Source organism: Ceratocystis lukuohia (assembly GCF_044167205.1).
Source record: "Ceratocystis lukuohia strain C4212 chromosome Unknown Supercontig4_pilon, whole genome shotgun sequence".
Taxonomy (NCBI): domain Eukaryota; kingdom Fungi; phylum Ascomycota; class Sordariomycetes; order Microascales; family Ceratocystidaceae; genus Ceratocystis; species Ceratocystis lukuohia.
Window position 1 is genome coordinate 1,410,784 of NW_027263523.1, and position 20,874 is coordinate 1,431,657.

Consider the following 20,874-nt stretch of genomic DNA (forward strand, 5'->3'; position numbering starts at 1 on the left):
GCGGACACCCCTCACTTTGTAGCAACCATCACTTTTTTTTTTAGCTATCTTTTTTTTCTCTCTTTTTTCCCCTCTCAGACCATGCAAATGGGCTACCGAGAAGGCAAATCACTACACGCACAAATAACGGTGTTACACAGAGTATCGAGAAGATATGGAGCTGTTTACTAGAGACAAGGCACAGAGTCTAGACGATGCCGATAGCCTTGGGTTCATGCGTGATGAGTTCATAATCCCTACACGAGACGAAATCGCTAGCAAGAAGCTCCCTGCGGCTGGTACGTCATATCCCTTACCCCGGCCGCGGACTCAAAGACGCGCTGTTTCTTTGTCTGACGTCTCTGGCTAGCCTTTACCGACTCTGCTGAGTACGGATCGGCACCCAAATCGGTCTATCTGGTTGGCAACTCTCTGGGCCTCCAGCCCCGCCGCACTCGTGAGCGCATTTCACAGTATCTAGACACATGGCGCACACAGGGAGTTCAGGGCCATTTCAAGCCCTTGGAAGGCTCACCGCTGCCGACATGGCTGGATGTCGATGATCGGGCGGCTGAAATGATTGCGCCGATTGTGGGCGCCAAGGTCGATGAAGTAGCTGTCATGCAAACGCTGACGGCCAATCTGCATTTCTTACTGTGTGCGTTTTATAGACCACAAAAGGATGGCCGACACAAAATTTTACTAGAGAGCAAAGCGTTCCCCAGTGATCACGTAGGTGGATGCCAAACATATAGTGGTCCCCGGATATTGCGCCAGACAATCACCAACATTGTGCTAACAGGCCCGATTTAGTTTACCGTCGAAACCCAGATTCGCCACCATGGCCTGGATACCAAAACTTCCATGGTTTGCATTGAGCCTGCAACTGGCGGGCATGTCCTGACCACTGAGCACATACTTGATACCATTGCCAAACATGCCTCCGATACCGCCATCCTCCTGCTGCCAGGAGTTCAGTTCTACACAGGCGAGTTCCTTGATATTGCCGCCATCACTGCCGCCGCCCGCGGACAGGGCATCTTTGTGATTTGGGATCTTGCCCATGCCGTTGGAAATGTGCCCCTGCAACTGCACGAGTGGGGTGTCGACGCCGCTGCCTGGTGTACATACAAGTATCTCAACTCGGGGCCTGGCTGTATTGGAGGTCTGTTTGTGCACGAGCACAATGCTTCCGTCTCCACGGAGGCGCACAGCGAGGATGCCCCGTCCGGCTACGTCAACCGCCTTGCCGGTTGGTGGGCCAATCACAAGCCTACACGCTTTGGCATGGTCAATAACTTTCACCCGGCAGCCGGTGCGCGGGGATTCCAGCTCAGCAACCCTAGCGTGCTGGACATAACATCGCTGTGTGCGTCGCTTGAAGTATTCAAGCTGGCTGGTGGTATGGGGCCTCTTCGCCAAAAGTCCCTGCTGCTGACGAATTACCTGGAAACCCTGCTTGATAATGCGGTTGAGGAACAGCTCCGTGGGCTATATACTATCCTAACCCCAAGGGACCCCGAGCGTAGAGGCGCGCAACTGAGCATCTTGCTCAGCGATGGTCTTTTAGACGCCGTGATGGCATCGTTGGAGAGCGAGGGCGTTTTGGTTGACGACCGCAAGCCAAATGTCATTCGTGTCGCACCCACGCCCTTGTATAACCGATTCACCGACTGCTTCGACTTCGTGGAAGCTTTTAAGCGGGCGCTCATTTCCGCTTCCTCGCCGCCAGCGTAAGAAGGTGGAGGATAGCAGGATATGGCGCGCTGACTGGACATAATGGCTTTAGAGCTAGGCCCATAGGTACCCTTTATCAAAGATGAAGGCACCATTGTTCTATTAAAAAGAGAGAATAGGGCTAGGGTAGATGTAGTACCCCAAGCGAATCTATGTGGGTCTTGAATTCAAAGGTGGTCTATTGGTCTATACTAACACACTGGTAGTGCCGCGAAGTTCTTGAACGTGATAATGCAATTATTGGAGTATTTATTCTTCTCATCTGCGGGGAACAGCGTGCCTCTTTTATATCTATCTTCTCGCTCTCTTTCTCTAAGCATCTCCCGGGGTTATACTGGTTCCATTAGGGCAAGGACTTGGACTACCCTTCTTGTGAAACGTACCTCCAGCAGTCAGAACAGTGAAAAAGGTAGGACTTAGCCTAACACAAACACTGAGAAAGCAACCTCCAAGTTCTCCTTTGGGGATCGTATATTTCTTTCTTTACGTGTTGCTTGCATTTCAGCCTATTCTCATGCACTATTGTCTTGGGTAGCTGCCTGAAGATTCTGTTTCTCTCCTTCTTTCTTCCTTGCTCTCTTAAGCGCGTTCTTTTCCTTTCCATTACACAGGACGCATGCATGCAGGCCTCGCGCCTCTCACGTTACAGAGATACCAGTGCAAGGGGGCCATGTTGGCCCTGGCTCCATTGCCTATTGCGTTTTATCTAGTGGCCACTAGAAGAGCATGACTCCAAACACGCGATATCAAGGCAGTTTCTGCGCAGGATAGTCTTGCGTATCTAAGGTGTACAGGGTAACAATCGCTAGCAGGTAATGGTGTTTCCTTGTCCCAGAAACTAAACTAAGCCATAGCTGCTCGATATACACATAGCTTTATCTGGGACGTATAGGTAGGTAATGACGCTATCTGTTTGTGACACAGATTTAGGCCTGATGTATAGCGAGCATTGCCTTTGTGTTACCTATTTACAACTACTGGTTAGGAGAAATTGATGATGCGGATTATAGACGACCTGAGCGAAAGTGGACATGCACGTTCAAGGCTAAAATTGCCGAAACGCCGTGGGGAGCTCAGGCTGCTTTGCAGATTGCCGCTCTGGCCAGCTCATTGTCCATATTTAGCAACAATCTGCTGCCCCAGAACGAATACCCCTGGGCTTCAGTAAACATGCTGCCTGCCTATGGAGTTGAGGCTAGAGTTGAAGAGCCCTCAAATGTTTCTGCTTGTGATTTTAGCCTAGTTATGTCACCTATGTCATCATATTTGCTAAAAAGCCTAGGATCTAGGCTACCGGATAGATTCTCTGCTAGGAACCGAGTCAAACTCAACGGCTTGTCCAGAATGGTGTTAGCCCAATGAAACGGGAAGTTTCCATCAGACGAGGAATTGGCGATCACATGCAGGCGATAAACGCTGCAAGGGGAATCGCGGGTAGAGTTCTTGTCTGAGCCAATGTCTCGGGATAGAGGGATGTAGCTGGAATCTTCCGGCACAAGACAGTACAGAGAATACCGTTCTTGTCTAGCACTGCACGAGTCCTGTGAAGCCCATCACCGAGACTGTTGAAAATCGTAAGAGATTACCTCGCATCCAACGAGAGAGCTGACCTGAAACACTTGAGGGCGAATGCTGATGGTGCGTTCCTGCGGTTAGCTCTATTCTTTCAAGAAAGAGTTTTGTAGTAGAGATACCCGAAAGCGGAATGCTTTGGGTGTCCTGAAGCTATCCCCACCTGGTCTCTGCCCTCCACAAAGACGAACACCGGAACATATTTCCTCAGCCAAACGATGTGTAGCTCCATAAGGACATTCTTGTTAGAGCCTTAGTTGTATACTACCTGATCGCTTTAGAAGAGCTACGCCCCCTTGTTGAAACTCTGGGGGGGCTTGGGAAAGGAGACGGTGGAAAGGGCTACTAGCTCATGTAGCCCTCTCTCGGCCTTTTGTTAAGCTTCCGTTTCCTTTGTGGCCAGCTAGCAAAGGAATATCTACCGAAGGAGGCCGCAGCGCAGCTATCACTTACTAGCTTACAGCATTGCATCGCATCCCAACACTATATTGTCTTTGTGTGACCACTGGAACTCATTTGTAGAGCACTAGGACGCGAGATTTACCTTCTACGGGCCCTATGGTCTCTTGGAATCCCCCCCAACATGACCCTTTGGTTACAAATCGATGTTCTTGCATCTTATTGGCTGTAAATGTGCACATCTTGAGATATCCAGTGGATATAATGAGACTCTGGGCTTCTTCAAATGAAAAATGTCACCAATGACTAGGAGATATAGGCATTGGATACAGTCTATCCGCTAGTGAAAGAGCAATCATTGGAGTAGTTCCATTGTGAGTTGATGTATACGCTCGCACACCCAGTCCTACAGGCTGACAAGACGATTGGCTGTATATCCAGGAAGAACTGCGCTGGATTGGGTCGAAGCTAAGAGTCGAAGAAAGCTGAAATGCCCGTTCGCAGACTCTTTAGGGCCGTGAGGTGAGAGCGACGTGACATTGCAGTGCCTTTAACCGATGGACAGTGGCTGATGGTGTAGTTACATACTGGGACGCTTGCAATGTGAGATGCTACTTCTGGTCGATGTCTGCAAACTATTACAGTAGAACGCAGTATACGTCGCTCTTCGTTTGATCCATTTAGCAATCCCTATTCTTGCACAAATATTGCAGTCCCGGATTTCGATCTACATTCCCAACAATTGGCTAAGCTGCAGTTGCGACCGTGTTTGTGTCATAGGGCTTGGATCTCAAATAAGGCTTTGTAGGGCCACAGTATAAGCGCATAGACTCTCCTTTGAATTAGACCCCACTGCTTGCTGGATATCTCTTAGACAACATAGACCTCCTGTGTCGTGTGAAGTTGAATGGAATGCCAAGCCTGAAGCTGGTTTCTGTTTTCTTCGTCAAAACCAGAGCCGAACTTATACATTGTATGTCATAACACGACAAGCTACTTGGGATACAAGGGGAGAGAGAGTTAAACTACTCTAGGATGGGATCTACAAAAGTAGTCATGGCTGCAAAGCAGGGCTGGGAAGGCCACAGCCGCCAGTACAGCTGTCTGCTGAGGCGATGCCTTGCCCTGGCCATGCAATTGGTGTGACAAGGATCTAGTTTGTGTAGGGATAGGCCGTGAATACATTGGTGGCTATAAATCTCAGATGCAAAAACGCTGCTATTGGATGGCTATTTCCGCTGAGTAGCATTCCGGTAACTAGGGGATTTAGTGTAAAGCGGTAGTAGACTGTCTTTTAGAAGCCGCTTTATTACCTTTTCTCATTCTTGGCGGGAGGCTGACTTTCGCAGTAAGCTGGATAGATAAATTCTTCCATACGCCATGTTTAACCAAAAACAGCTTTGGTCGATGTCGGCAAATGGTGCCCAATAAAGTACAGACATCCTTAGCCCGTGATAGAGTCTTGGCCCTATAATACTACTGCTTATAAGCCAAACTGTTGCTGGCCTGTAAGCCATGCATTCTAGGTACGGCTAACTCCAGCTCACTTACTCAGCGTCTTCTAATGAAAGACAAATAACCTTCCATCCCAAGCTAGCTCTTCAGGGCTCTATTACGAGTAAAGCTCCATCCATGGATTGCCATTTATGAACACACTTTTGCGATAGGATGACGCTTTCCTGAAGACAGGAAGGTAAGAAAACGCGGGGAAAGCAGCTGAAGCTAGCTAAATAGCTGAGTAAAAGTGCTCCAAGCCTGGGACATGGGAGAGCCTAAACGGAGCCAACTTCAGCTCTGCCAGCTCGAAGCAAAACCAGTACAGTGCAGCTTCTCGCCAGTGCCAATATTAGTAGCCACACTGCCTTTGCAAGTGCGCTTAATAGCCAGGGCTTTCATGCACTAGGGTGCTTTACGGCCTCTGGGCCAGGATGCCTTTTTCCATTTAGAAACCCCAATCGCGTGAGTGTCGTGTCATACCGCTGACGTCACTGCAACGAGCTCCTTCGGTGTGGGCCTAAGGCTCACCTCACCGCTTATCTATAAAAGACCCACTTTTTGCCCTCACCGAAAACAACAAATTAGGTTTGGTTGGGGGTGGCCACAGCTTAGAGGTCTGTCGCTTTGTGATACCAGATTAGACTTGGCTGAGGCTGTCATTTATTAGGCTTTTCTGATACGTATTTCTGATTCTTACTTTGCAAAAGACTCGTAGTATTCTGCATTTACACACAGTACCTGTTGTTCCTTGACTGTGCAGTGCAGCTGACAATGTCTCTTGAGGTTTTGTACATAGTCCGACACGGTGTGAGCCTCCTTTTCCCTTGGTCTTCCAGTCTCAGTTGCCTTATTGCTGACAAAAAGCTCCTTGCAAGTTCCGTACGAGCTGGTCGGTAGATCCTGCCACTGGCAAGTACTCCTCTGCCTTCCCTTCGCCGACAGGCATTCCAAGTGACCCAGCCCTGACCTCACACGGTGTACATCAGTCCCTGGAGTTAGCGGATAGGCTTGCGACTATCGAGCCGCCCATTGATGTTGTGTTCTCCAGCCCATGGTACCGGTGTCTCCAGACCATCAGCCCGTTTGTCCATGGCAACGGGTACACTCCAAGAGATAGCAAGAGCAGCAGGCCCAGTGGGCAAAGCACTATCCTTGGGGAATATGGCCTCTGCGAATGGTATGGTGCTGCGCCCTTTGAGCAGCCATCGCCTGCAGCGCCAGAAATCATGAAGGGCCATTTCCCTGCGCTAGACCTGCCCTCTCTTAGGGCTTCAGCCGCCCGCAAGCCCAAAGCTACTGGCGAGTTCCCCGACGAGTTCTATGAGCGGGTACGTGCCGGTCTGTGTGCTATTGTCGAGTACTGCGATTCAAAGGGCTACAAAGCTGCTGTGCTGTGCTCGCATGCGGCGTCAGTCATTGCTATGGGGCGAATTTTGACGGGAGACATCCCCGATGATATCACGCGAGAGGACTTCCATGCGTACACGTGTGGCTTGAGCACCTATAGGCGTCGGGCAAAATCGGCAGCAGCGCCTAGTAGTAACGGTGAGAAACACAGTGAAATAGGATATAGCTACCCACGATGGCAAACTGACGCCATTATTAGGTTCTTTTGAATTCCAGTCGGCTCCAGGCGGAAGCACCTGGACCTGCGAGTCGGATATGGACTGCAGTCACCTTTCGGGTGGCGAAGAACGTGGATGGTAGGTCACTCTCTCCTGGCCATTATTCTTTTTTCCCTATATTGTCTCTCTAGACTTCGCCCAGTCTATATTCCCCGCGCGCGTAATCGCCTCCTCTGAAAGCTATTGCCGCTTCGCCCCGTGTTCCGGAATCCACCCCTTGCGTCTGGTTGCACATGCGGGTGGCCTAGCTTCGGTGGTATGGTATAACAAAGCTTACGGCTTCCCACACGATGTGTACACTAAGTTGAAGCAGCTTAGCTTTCATCATGCTAGCTCCCTTTTTCTTTCTTTCTTTTTTTTTTTTTTTTTGCTTTTATACCCCCCCCCTTTTTTAGTAAATTTGAGAACACACACCCACCAAGAATGTCAGATGGCCTTTTCTTTTTTTTTTTTTTTTTTTTTTCTTTTCGCCCGTCGTTCCTCCCTTTCGGTCTCGGATCGGCGGTAACTAGAGACGGGAGAGGCTACCGTTTCTTTTCGTGCTACAACAGAGTTAGACTGTCTCTGGACAAAGTCAAGTTGCTAACAAGTTTACACATGTCAGGCTTTTCAGCGGAGATGAGATTTTCGAGGGAGCCGTGAGACAAGAAGACGGCAGCAAAAAGTCGCGTCTGTAAGGTGTGGTAGGGTGGGTGGGTATTCTTGCCAGAAGAGGCTACCGCGAGGTGCAGGGCGTCATTATGCGGCAACAGTTGCATGTATGTTGAGGCTTCGATATCTGTCTCGCTCCTAGGAACTTGTCTTGGTGTTGTCGAGCATGCGTTGGAAAAGATGGATCATGGATCGCGTGGCTCAACAAAGACCCCTCAATCGAGGGGGCTCGGGGTGGTGCAACCCCATAAGCGTACCTGGAATTCATGGCTAAATCGCATTCAGTATATGCATTAGCGTCGAAACACTCTGTAAATAAATGAGCGGTGGTCATCGTATCAGCCGCTGCGCTGTTCTGGAATGTTTCACAGAGGTATCTTTTCGACTCTGGATGTGTGTCTGCTGGCTGCTGGCTACTAGCTGCTAGCGATGGTGGGCAATATCGTGGCAGCCTTGACTCACAGCGGGATAAGGTCTAACAATAAAACCTCTAGTTCGTATCTTGCGCAGTTTCCTCTCTGCTACGCGACGAGGCTTGGTGCAGGAATGTATGAAAATAGGTGATTCGCGTGTGTGTGTGTGTGTGTGTACCGTTGCTAGCGTCGATCACACTAAACCTCTCCAGAGAATGACGGCAGAGAGGACAGAGACAAGCGAGGCTGGCGAAATGCCTATGTGTCAAGGTTTGCATCGAAGCTTTAGCTTTGGCGCTTTCGTTTCAAAGGCTAGCTGCGCCTTCACTGGCAGAGCCATGGGCTCAAGCTCGAGAATCAGGAAGTTGCGAAAACTCTTCAGTGGGTAATGATCTCTAAAAATTTTCCACCCTGCCTGAAACTGAGGAGTTGCAACGTAGTCATGTCTCTTTCAGTTGCCATCACGACTTCCGGCTGTCCCCTCCCGCCTACATTCACCTGCTACGGCTCTACTTACTTCACCTAAAGCTCTTTTGCTCTGTGGTCACCCCCTTCTTCCCTCTCTCCCTCCATCCCTCCCTCTCCCCCTCCCTCCCCCATGCTTCGTCTGACACTGTGCGGTAAAGACTCGTGAACTCTTGGTTCTTCAATACCTCTCTTATCAATAATGCCTTCATGCTCTCGCTTGTCTTAACACGTAGGCCTGTCCTTTCTCTCCCCTCACCTTCGAACTGTCCTGTGTCAGACGAACTCTAACGCTGAAGTGGCCTCCCTCACTTCCTCTCCCTGCAGCAGTCAAGGTGGAAAATTTTCTGACTGCTTTCTTTTGCTCCGACACCCTTCTTACGCTAATCAGGCTACCCTAGAGATGATATTGTGCTGAAATGTCTTCAGTGTGTTGCAGCTTTAGCCACATACAGCGCAAGATGTGGGCAATGTACCATCAAGACAACGTCAGTGCTACCCAACGTTAAACCATAATGGGCGACCCAATCAGCCAGCCAAAATCGACATTGGGAATTGGGGGAATACAGAGCAGAGCATCTGAAAGAGCATGGCGGGCATGCCAATCAGCTATCAGGCTGGGACGTGGACGAGAGCGGCGACTGCCCTCTTCATGCATTCCCCGCGATGTATGCCCCGGTGCTAAGAGACTAACTGGTCAACGTGCATTGCAGATTTAATGCCAGAACAGAACAGATTATACACTGCATGTGCAGCTTACAGCCTGATTCTCTCGCTCATAGCAAGAGCAGAGGGGTTGGTCCGCCCTGCCATTATTTGGTCCATTGCATCATACGGCCGAGATAACAAGCGAGAATATTTCAAAAAAAAAAAAAACGAGAAAGAGTAGTACCAGACGGCCAAAAGGACCTGATTATGCAAAGACAAAAGCAATAAGTTCTTTCCGAGTCGCAATGAGGCTAACAACTAGTTCCCCTCAATCCAACGTCTCCCTATCGCCAAGAGTGGCTTGAGTGGACAGTCAGACCAACACCGAGTGTCCCATATCTCAATTGAGGCATCTCTATTGTCTCCATGCTAAGTCGAGGAGGGGGGGGATGGCACTATAGCACTATAGAGCACAAAACACAGATCGCTCCCTGCCTTGCTGCATCTTGATTCACAGGCCACCATTCAAGTTTTACTTTTAAACCTATGAAGATGGCGATAGATTTGTGGTTCAACACGCCCCCTCCCCCCACCCCCTTCCATCGACCTGTTGGACCAACTAAGCCGCTCGGACAAAACCATCATTAGCCATCGCCAAAATGGAGGATTCCAGTATCCAATCAACGTTGGTGTAGATAGAAATGGATAGATTTCTTACAGGCCTCTATGGAATCTTCTACAGTTCTGATTGGTTTAGAACCGAAGTTACTTACATCATGTCACATTTGCGTCGTGCCACTTGAGACGAAGACGTGAATTCTAGACCGCAATTGGCACACGCAGCAAAGATTCGCCAAGGCCTCGCTCTTTGCTAAGTGATCAAGATGAAGTTTGTCTTGGGAGTGCACTCTAGTGGGTGCAGGGCAGCTAGCTAGTAGCAATGTTTATTTACCCGCTCGCAAGTTCATTGCGCCTTTTGCTACAACCATACGCAACGAGTGCTACTTCGTCATAAAGACAGTGGCAGTCCAATTTTCCCAGCCCTTAGATCTGAGTTGTCACCTGTTTGCTGCTGGTCTTTGACGCCTGAGAAAAGGAGAAAAGAGAATACCAGCAACGACAGTCAAGCCTACGTTACGTCTTCTCTTCCTGTCAGATGCGCTCTGTACGAAATTTGGCGGTGGATATGTCGTCTCCGCATCCCTTGGTAAAAGAGCCACTTACTGAGTAGAAGGTGAGTGAGTGGAGCTGTTTGTTGGTCGAGTGGCCGCTTTTTAGTTATGCGATACCATGCTAGAGCAAATTCCCAAATTACCGTAAATGGCTAACCGGCTGTCCGGCTTCTAGGTATAGCCTGGCTACACCCCCCCCCCCCCCTCTCCCCCTCTCTCCCCTCCCCTTCTCAATGCCCCCGCCATTCCCGCCGTCCCGCCGTCTCCCTCGCTTGTATATTGCATTGAAATAGCTATGAAGCCATGTACAAAGCACCGCACCTTTGCGCCCTCCAAAGGGTGCCAACGCCCACATACATAAGCAATTTGTTTGGGGCCTACAGGGTATTGTGAGAGGCTGGGTTCCATTAGCCCTTGAATAACGCATCCGTATGGGGCAGCCGTCGGAGCGTATCAACACACAGCATCATCGCTTGTCGTGTTGGTTGACACTACTCATCAATCATCTGTGCCGCTTCATTTCGGGGAAGGCGACGAGATTCAAATACAGGATGGGGCCGGGCTGGTGATTGATGGACACCGGGTGGCACGCCTCATCAACCAAGTTATCGCTGCACATGGTGACAGCTGTGAGTGAAGCACCCAAGGACCTGTTTATACTAAAGCACAGGTTGCTGTGGTTTGGGTCCTGACATATGCCAGGTCTAAACTAGGACACAAAAGATATGCCCGCATCGATGCTCGGTGTAGCCCAGGGCTTGGGCCTGAGCCCAGCAAGTTCTATTGGGGGACTGAGGGCCAATATCTGGTCTGAGATGGGGCCAAGCGAGGTTAGAGTGTGTCTCTAAAATTGTACCCTACTTGCTTGCTTAGAATGCCTCCGTCGATTAGGTGAGGTATTGGCTGGGATCAGGGAATAAATGTCGACAGGAATAGAGGGTAGCGAGGAGGAGGGGAGGTGGTAGGTACTTGTGAATACAAGAAGATTAATTAATCCGCCAGCACCCACACACACACACACACATACACATTTACATATGCATATACATATGCATATACAGATAAGTGACGAAGAAGGCAGAGAGAGCCCAAAAAAAAAAGAAGAAGAAAAAAAAAGCCCGTTCTCAAAATACCCTGCAGGGTGCTATAGTAGCAATGTGCTAATTTGGTTGCAATGGTGGATTCTACAGTGTAGGTAGGCATCGACACTCGTACGACCTGCTCTTAGAGGGCTCCTTGAGAAGGAGCCAGAGAGTAGCCAGACCTGCTGGTTTGTTTGTTGGTTGATTGGTCGGTCGGTTGGTTGTTTTGCTGGCTGGCTGGCTGGCTGGCTGGCTGGCTGGCTGGTTGGTTGGCAGCGAAGCGAGGCCATATCAGGACATCAGTAATCTTCATGCAAGCTTGGAATGTTGGGATGGAAGTGGAAAGGGAGATGGGTGTGGGCGAGTCCGTGTGTAGTAAGCCCAAAGCGAAGACCAGATGCGTACTAGAGTGAGGGACATCCAGAAGTGCCCTGGAGCAGGAAGTAAGCAGGTAGTAGTATATGGGAGAAATGGAGAGTTAAGCTACTAGGCAGGCTACATGGTGGAGCGCATATTGACTACATTTGCATGTATAGTTGCAGACATCATATATTTCGCTTGCAAGCACTGCAACCGCAGTACTAGTCGTGCAGCCGCCCATGTTCGACACTACACTGTCACTCGCCTACTGCCCATCGACCAACGTAGGCACTGCCTAGCAGCGAAGTGAAGCCAGCGTGCAGCACAGGGAGCCTGGCTTGGAGGCGCCCAGCGGGCAACAACATGTCCGGGCCAGAGCAGCCCCAAGCATGAACATTGCGGCTTTATTTGTGGGATGACTGCAGTCGTTGGGCTTCGAGTTGAGCAGAGGACATGGAGGGGAGGGGGTTATACCATGTACGGGCATCAAGCTCACGGTCGCCTGCATGGTATGTATGTGTGCATATGTATTGTTGCATATAACATACATGGGTAACAAGGGACAAGGACATGGGTAGTAGTAGTGGTAGTGGTAGTGGTAGTAGTAGTGCTGCACATGTATGGATGGTATGTGTGTATGTGTAGACAGAATAGACAAGTCGACTAGACATGGGACTACTGTCTTCCCGCATTCTGCATTCTTAGTCGTCTTGTCTCTCTTTGGCTTCGGGTGACGCAGCACCCAGGCTTCACTGGGTTCTCTCTCTCTCTCTCTCTCTCTCTCTCGTTCGCTCGCCCTTACTGGCGGTGGCTGCTGCTACGTAGTAGATCTCTTCCGGCGTGGGTTTAGTAGAGTGTCCTGGCCTTGAAGCGCCTGGCTCTTGTTGTCTCTGTTTGAATAGCCATCCTCTAATCTCCACTCCAAGAAATCTCTGAACTTATCTTCACAATTCCATTGGCTTTGGCGACCCGACAGTGTGGTTATGGTGGAGTGGAGTCGTACTTCCTGTTGTCTCTTTTTTGTCGTGATTTTCTCTCTGCTTTTCTAAGCCAGAAATTCGCATGCAGGCAGCACCAAAGAACGCACGCATTTCATCCCAAGGCCAACAGGCATGAGGATGAGGAGGAGGAGGAGGAGGACAGGAAGATAAGAGGCAAAGGGAGAAAGGGAGGGAACAGGCCAACAACGACGAGCCGGCGCTGTTGGAGTGAAGAGAAGGGGGGGGGGGGGGGGCAGGAGAATCAGGAAAGGGAAGAGGAAGAGGAAGCATGCACATGGGACACATACTTTTTTTTCCGCCTCTTTCGTTGTGTGATGAGATCACCCTAGCACGGTAAATCAAAGAAAAAGGAAAGAAAAAAGAAAAGAAGACAAAAGAAAGGAAAAAAAGGCCTCCACCCACGGCCAAGTGCCACGCCGCATTGAACGGCAACGATTATGGCGGGTGTCATCAGTCAGTCAGTCAGCCAGTCAGTCAGTCTCTAGCTGCGTTGACAACGGAGGTTCGTTTATGCTAACTACACACGTTGAAGCTATGAGGGGCGAGGGGAGGCAGTGTTGGGCTGACATGGAAGAGAGGAGAGAATGTGCCAGTGCAGTCGTCACCCTGCCTTCTTGTTTGCATGTCAAAAGCCAAAAGGAGATGAGCAGGTGGAAAGCGAAGGGGACAAAAGACCAAATCAAAAGCCCCAAGTTCGTTAGAATCCCGCCGAGTGCCAAGGGCAGGCAAGGCAAAGCTCAGACCCAGGCCCAGGTCTAGATCGCTATGTTTCCTACGAAATGGGACCACTTGGCTGAACGAACCATGAAGGAGCTGGAGAAACAAGAAGGAAAGCTAGTATATTTAGCACCGACTTAAATATTCCTAGCATTCTTTGCCCAAGTCCTAGGAACCAACATGGGTGTGCGGTGAGAAAGGGAGACGAGAAGGAAGGGGTGCAGGTGCAGGCGGAGGTGCAGGTGAAGGTGAAGGTGCAGGTGAAGGTGGAGGTGGAGGGTGAAGGGGGTGAGGGCGAGAGTGAGGCCAAGTTTTGCCATGGTGTCTGGTCTGTCTGCTCTGGGCTGCCTGCCTTGATAGCAGCGTCTCCCCAGAAGCCGCTCGAAATTCACCGGTGGCGCACAGATATTGCCTTCTCTTGCCAGGAAGGGTAGACGAAGGGTGGAGGACGAGGGCGCCTTTCGCACTTTGCTACAAAAGAGGCTATTTATTCATCTCGGTACCGCATGCGTGGTAAATTTGGGGGGAGGGGGGGAGTAAGGGAAGTAAGGGGGCCAAAGAGCCTGAAATCAGCGTAGATGACGATGCCTTGGGGGGGGGGGGGGGGGGGGGCAGGGCAAAGGCAGCAGCAGCAGCAGCAGCGGCAATAGCAACAGCGACAGCAGCGACAGCAGCGACAGAAAGCCCAAAGCCCAAAGCCCAGAAGCTGCCCGCTCCGTCCACGCATTCCATTTCTCTGGCCTCCTCGCCCTGAAGCTATTTGTTTGTAGCCAAGCCTGCATATTATGCCCGAGATGTTTTCCCTGCAACCAGCTTCGCCGCATAAATAATGACCTGTACTTGTGTCACGTGTCGGCAAAAACTGGAGCGACCCACTTATCTGATTTGCCAGACCATTTGCCGGATGACAAGCAAAGCATCCCATAGCATAGTGGCCAAATTGCTGATCCCCCCCCCAGAGAACTTGCGCATTGTGCACATTAAGGAAATCTTCATCTAATCAGTCCAGTGCGCTGCGCTGCGCTGCCGTACCCGTGTGATGCAAAGCTGTTGTCACGGCCATCAACACAAATCAGGCGCTCCCGTTGGAGATGGTGTTGCTTATGCATGCGGCTTTGTCCTTTTGCCTGCTCCCCCCCTCCCCCCCCTCCTTGGGACGGTTGGTTCTTTTCCTCTTGTGCGCCTGTTTGTTGGCTGCGATCGCAAACTAAAGCCAAGGCCCATATTTGCTTACGGCCGTAACACTTTTGCCGCAAAAAAGCAACCATATGAACCGGCATAAACACTCGATAAAATCGCTGATAATGGAACATGGAACAGAACAAGCACAAGCAAAAGCAAAACCCTGTCCTGTCCCTGCCACTCCACTTGTTGTCTCTTGTCTCGTTGGTAGAGCCACGCACGCATGACTGACTTTTGCTCTCGAGTCGCCGCCATCAGTATCAAGTCGTTCTGCATCACAGACATGTAGACACAGGAAGATGGGCATACTCAGATACACACGCGCACATATACATGCACATACACACACACACACACGCACACACATACACCAAAAACGGCCGAGAAAAGCGTGCACTGCTAGGACATGTGGGAGAGCGACTTCTTATCTAGCTACAATTGCAGCTTGCAGCTTTCCACAACCTGCCGCCCAAGTACTTTTGTGGGCTGCACCCCATAAAAAAGCTACATGAGTTCTTGTATGTCACTGGCTCGGCTATGGCTGAGGAGTCTGTCCAGCGCCAGGCGAGATACTGGGTGGGGACGGGAGGACATCTGCAAGCTAGCCTGCAAATGTTCTACAGGCCCCTGCTAAGCACCCGTAAGCCGCGGGTCTAGACAGAGAGAGGCTGATGTTCGAGGCGGCTTGGAACCAAGACTATAGATTCAGATTGACTTACTTGCGGCAGATCGAGGGATGCCACACTTGGGGCATTGTGTTTTCTGTCTCTCTACCCTCCGCAACGGGCGAGGAAATCACAAAGAAGAAAAAAAAAGGAAGAAAAAGGAAAAGAAAAAGGCCCGGAGAGCGTGTGGCATCCCGCGGGCATGGAATTTTCCTCTGCGAGCTCTACTCTGGTTTTCATGGCCATCGCCAAACTAGCTCGTCGAGAAGACACTGGCCACGTACACGCAGACGCAGACGCAGACGTAGGCGCAAAATCCTCTTCCTATCTTCCTGCTCTCTCATCGGGGAGCTCGGCCGCTGGACCCTATGAGAATATGACGCCGACCCCATCTCTCCCTCCCTTTTCTTTTCTTTTCTTCCCTTTTCCTTCCTTATCTCACCCCCTCCCCCATCTACACATGCCTTGTCTGTTCAATCAGTAGCCACGAAAAGTCTCGGGCGGACACATCTACGTATCTATCCTCTGCAGAAGCCACGCACAGATGTCTGGCCAGGCGAAGAGGCGAGCCTCAGCAACGACAAAGAAAAAAAAAACAAATAACAATAAAGACAGTGCAAAAAGAAAAACAAAATAGAACAAATCAGGCAGAGGGGGAAAAGGACGACAGATAAGAGGGGGGGCACAAGACAGCCGAACCAGGCTATCTACTACCATCAAACATATCACATCGTGTAATGCACAATACGGCAATGTGGCAAGGCGCTTGACAAATACTTGCATGAGAAATGAGAGCAGAGGAGCGCAAAGAGCAGCAGAGCATAAGGTAAAGCCAGAGGAGCAGGCATCAGGCCTTTCTATATATCGTAAATAGCAGGGAACCCCCATGGTGTGCGAAAGTGCCTGCCCAAAGCTGTCAGTGGCCTGTCCCTGCGACTATGTGACTATGGCTGGCCAGGCGGCCTCGTGATAGTTGAAGGGAAAGTTTTCCCTAGTCTCCCGGTCAAGCCCTGAACCCTATCTCGCCCAGGGCTGGCCCTGCAAGCCGGCCTCTGCCCCAAGGATATACCAGAAGACAATATGAAAACCTGGCGCTTTTTTCCCTTCCCTCTTCTCTACTGCTGTAATCTGCCCCATTGAGCCGGCCGGCGAGCAAAGACTGCCCCAGGAAAAGCCGTCCAAAGGAACAACTGAAAGGAGCATGAAGCATGAAATATGGAGCAAATTCTGTCTGATAGGAGGAACCTCTCGCCCAACAAGAGCTGGCCCTGACCCTGCACCTCCCTGAATTGTACGGTGCATCGGACCGAAAACGTGAAGTTGTATCACGGCACAGGAAACAAAGGCTGGGGCGACCACGACAAGATGGAAAGGGAAATTTAAATTAAAAGAGGAAAAAGAAAAAACAAAAAGGGAAAAAGGAAGAAAGGAAGAAAAATTGCTCCAAGAGAAAAACGTCAAGTACGAAGCTATACGATAAACCCATCAACGCCCTCACTCTCTTTATAACCCGAAATTACCACTTTCGACCTCCTGGATCTCGTCCACGTCTTCAGAGCTCTCCCAGTCTCGCTCGCTCCTTGGTCTTCTCTCTCTGGCTGGTCTTGTCTCTCTGACTGATCTTCTCTCTCTCTCACTCGCTCCTCCCCCCCTACATCATCATCGGCAGACGCACTTCACTTCAGAACTGCGCGAGGTGGGACGGAGAACCGCCAGGCTCAGGCTCATTTCTAAGCACCACATTGCTCTACCACATAATAGATCAATGTGCCACAAAGAGAGTGGGAGAGGGGAAGAAACCTGATGACCAAGCACAGCAAGGGGTAGAAAAGAGCGAAGCGAGTGGTAGCATGAATGAATACAAAGTTCCTAACCTAATGTAAAGCGTGTGAAGCACTGGCTTCTTATCACGGACCAGGAAAGATCATACATACATACTGCATGCTACATGCTACATGCTACATGCCGCTAGTAATAGTAGCTAGTAGTAATATCACCAGGCCCCCGAGCTCGTTTCACTTTCGTTTAATCATATTATTCGTCTTTTTTTTTCTTTTTTCTGTCCATTCTTTTCTAATAAAGATTGACACGCGACATTATAAGCCGGCCATAAACTTCGTCCCGTCTGACCTGGTTACGAGATCTTCTGTGCTAAGCTTGGTGAAGATTAATAAAAGCAGCTAGCCGAAGGGGACCGGCCAGAGAGCAAAAGACACCCGACAGCAGCCATGCCTTGAGGACAGGCTGGTGGGCAGGGAGATGAGACGGCAGCAACTTGGCGGAAGAATCAACCATTTAATTTTGCCAACAAACAAGGCTGCAGCGCCAGCGAACAGAGGAGCACATGAAGAATAGGAGAAAGGGAAGAGAAACGGCGGGAGTAAAAAGAAAAAAAAAAAAAAAACCCCCCCAACATATCAGAAGCTATTCTGCTGGTCCGCACAGTGAAGCAAGAAGCTGTAGCCAAAAGAGGAAACAACAAATAGAAAAGCCTGAAGAAAAACTCAAAGGAAGGGCCGAAAGTCTGTATGCACTGAACAGACAGGGCAAGACTTGCAAGACCTTTCTCTGTCTTTTCTCTGCACCCCACTTGCACAACGACCCTGTCGAGACAGAGTCGTAGCTAATTGGACGGCCCGTCCCGAGAGTTTGGAACGAATTGATATGACGTTGCAATGGAAACATGGACTCCCCTGCAATTGCGCCGTAAAGGATTTTGTATCTTTGTATTTTTCATTATATCATTTCGTGCACCCTTGGTTTTGCAGTTCTTTTCTCTTTTGCTGTTGTTCTGCTTTTTCTTTTTTTTTTTATTCTTTTTTTATCCTTTTTTTTTCTCTGTCCTTCTCTTTTCCTCCTCTTTTCCTTTTTCCCAGGCTGCTCTAGTTTAATGCGCCTTGTCTCCCGGCTCCCGACTTACTAAGACGCCCCCTCGTCTTTCTCTGGGCACCTCTTGGTCTCTTGACACCTAGCAGCAGACAAAGCACGCATAATCGCAAAACGGGCAGCTATAACCCAGATCTCACTACGGCCGTTGCCGTTACCCTTACATTGCTCCTGGAAGTGGACGGGTGGGGAGGGCTGGCTGGCTGGCCTCTCCTCAGCCACGAACTCGCAGGCGCCCGCCTACATCACATAATACAGAATGCTACAGGGTGCATGGGGACAGCAGGGTACCTACCTACATTCCGAATTCTCTGCATGTCGACTATACAACTCGTCTGAATGTCATCGCTTTAGATTCGAGGCCCATGCAGGCATTGTCAAGAGCCTAAGAAGAGTCATTGCATGCCAATGTAGCGGAGCGCACGTACTGTTTGTGTGTAGAGGGAGGGGATGGCCACACAATAGAAGGCCATCGACCAAAGGCGGCCATACTTTGTTTGACGACCGACTGGCGCATTGTGTGCAGTTGAGTATTTCCACATGTAGTATGTAGCATATAGTACAGACTACAATGCAGGATCTGTGCTGAGCTTGTGAAGAAAATTAGCCCGCTGTGGTCCACCCTATCAGACGCAACGTGCGCCGTCTTTTCCAAAAGCCATGCTTTAGTGCAACAAACCATCCAGCCCAGCCCAGCCTAGCCTAGCCTAGCCTAGCCCAGCCTCTCAGCCTCTCAGCCCCTCAGCCTCTCAGCCTCAGTGTCGAGATGCGAAATAAGTGTTAAATCCGGGATACTAGGGCATGTCTTGTCGGACAGATAGAGCACGGAAGACCGGAAGAGAAGGAATAGAACCGGACAAAAACGCCCGATTAGAGTGCGCACAGCATGAAGTCCGCGTGGATCTGCCTATAGAGCATGGCGATTATAGACATAGACATAGTCGAAGAAGGAAAGGAGGGTTTTATATTTTTTATTTTTTTTCCTTCCGCAGGAGACGGACGGACTTACCAGGAGCAATATGTTTCCTCTCTCCCATAGTCCATAACGTCTAGTGATGGAGAGAGCGGAAGAAGAAGAAGAAGAAGAAGAAGAAGAAGAAAAAAAAAATGCAGACAGGAAAATATGACTAGCCTGTGACAGGGACGAGGCGAGGAAGGGCTAAGCGACAAGAGCAGTGGGAAGAGAGCGAGGGTGGATGTGGATAACGGGAAAAGTCCGAATATCTTGGCTTGCATTGTACTTTGCTGTGGTTTGTGCGCTTCAACAGCAGTTTCAAGGACAGGCACTCCTTTTGAGAGACAGGGCCATAGGACAGACAACATTGATTCTGCATGTCTTCCCTGGTTAGGCTGATGATCAAACAGGACGGAGATGACGAGGCGTGCTGCGGACTTGTGCTGTGCAGTGAAGGACTGCGATGAAGAGCAGTTGAAGAGAAAAGAAAAAAAACAGCAAATAGCTAGAGCATGGCTACAAAACAAGGGTTTGTAGATAGCCCTAACAAAGCCAAAGCCAAAGCCAAAGCCAAAGCCAAGCGCCCCCTAGGCCCCTACACAGCTGAGGCAGCAAAAACCCATCTGCCTCCTTCCTGCGGCTATGTTGTGTGAGCTAATTCCAGTCTTCGCTCTCTCCAACCCGGGTCCTTTTTCCATGCTCACGCTACAGTCAGTCTTCTTTTCTTCTTTCTCCTGCCCCTCTTCTTCTCCCAGAGCAGTTTATGTTTTCTTTTTGTCAGACGGGCCTGCTCCCCTCCTCCTCCTCCTCCTCCTCCCCCCCCCTACAGCTAATCTTACCCTTTTGCTGTGCATTTCCTTTATTGTTATGCACAGCATTGATACATGCAACTGCACGGGGTAGGGTAGGCAGGCTCTTGGTTGACCTTGTGTTTAAAGCAGCTGACGGAAACGGGAAAAGCAGCCTGGCCAGGCCTGATTGGACAGCACCGATTAGAATTGGGGGGACGAGGAAAAGGATAAGTAAGAAAATGAAAAGGGAACGGTCGCAGTCTGGTCCTGTCCTGTCAGTGCAATTATACTTGTAATACAGTTCAGCACCCGGACAACAAACAACGAAGAGGAGTTCGACTGGCATATGTATATGTACATATTGTGCGCCTTGCGACTGACTGACTGACTGACTGACTGTCTGTCTGGGCATACAGCACAACCGGATTGGCTCCCCGTATCATCTGCCTTTCCTTGTTTGCCATTGGCCTTGGCCGTGGGCGAATATGACGCTTACGAGCTGTAGAACGTCACCCCGTTGCTAGGCTTGTATGTGCAAGTATCCACACGCTTGCATTCGGTGGACACGCGGGATGCTTTGGCTCTGTCTCTGAATGGACGCATACATGCATGCGGTACGAGTACAGCCCTTTTTTTGCTTTTTTTTTTTTTTTTTTTTTTTTCTTCTTCTGTCTTTATCGTCGTTCTCTTATTGCTGAATCATGTGCCAGGTTCGGGTATGAGTCTGTGTTCTTCGCCTCTTCTTATTTTTTATTTTTACGTTTATTGTTTTCTCCCTAGACAAGCAGCCGTATTCGGGAAGCTGTGGGTGGTGGTGGTGGTGGTGGGACATATGACGATGGCATGGCATGGCATCATCATGTTGTCGGCTGTACTTTGTATTTGTATGTGTATGTGTATGTGGATGTGGATGTGTGTGTGTGTGTGTGTGTGTGTGTGTGTGTGTGTGTGTGTGTGTGTGTGTGTGTGTGTGTGTATGTGTATGTGAATATGCATTTGAATATGCATTTGAATGTGCATCTGAATGTGCATCTGAATGTGCATCTGAATGTGCATCTGAATGTGCATCTGTGTGTA

The 20,874-nt window shown here is 49.9% G+C and overlaps 3 protein-coding genes across 3 annotated transcripts; 2 read left to right on the forward strand and 1 right to left on the reverse strand.

The window, feature by feature from the left end:
* Window positions 1-154: 154 nt before the first annotated feature.
* Window positions 155-1,716, forward strand: HOO65_040377 (Kynureninase 2; the record flags this gene model as incomplete). The annotated part of the gene is made up of 3 exons (XM_071002781.1): window positions 155-278; window positions 350-711; window positions 793-1,716. The coding sequence occupies 3 exons, from the start codon at window positions 155-157 to the stop codon at window positions 1,714-1,716; spliced, it is 1,410 nt and encodes a 469-aa protein (XP_070859220.1).
* Window positions 1,717-5,955: 4,239 nt separating this feature from the next.
* HOO65_040378 (phosphoglycerate mutase) lies at window positions 5,956-6,891 on the forward strand (the record flags this gene model as incomplete). The annotated part of the gene is made up of 3 exons (XM_071002972.1): window positions 5,956-5,989; window positions 6,049-6,729; window positions 6,791-6,891. The coding sequence occupies 3 exons, from the start codon at window positions 5,956-5,958 to the stop codon at window positions 6,889-6,891; spliced, it is 816 nt and encodes a 271-aa protein (XP_070859221.1).
* A 6,595-nt stretch (window positions 6,892-13,486) lies between these two features.
* On the reverse strand, window positions 13,487-14,290 carry HOO65_040379 (uncharacterized protein; the record flags this gene model as incomplete). The annotated part of the gene is made up of 3 exons (XM_071003007.1): window positions 13,487-13,776; window positions 13,822-14,074; window positions 14,213-14,290. The coding sequence occupies 3 exons, from the start codon at window positions 14,288-14,290 to the stop codon at window positions 13,487-13,489; spliced, it is 621 nt and encodes a 206-aa protein (XP_070859222.1).
* Window positions 14,291-20,874: the final 6,584 nt, after the last annotated feature.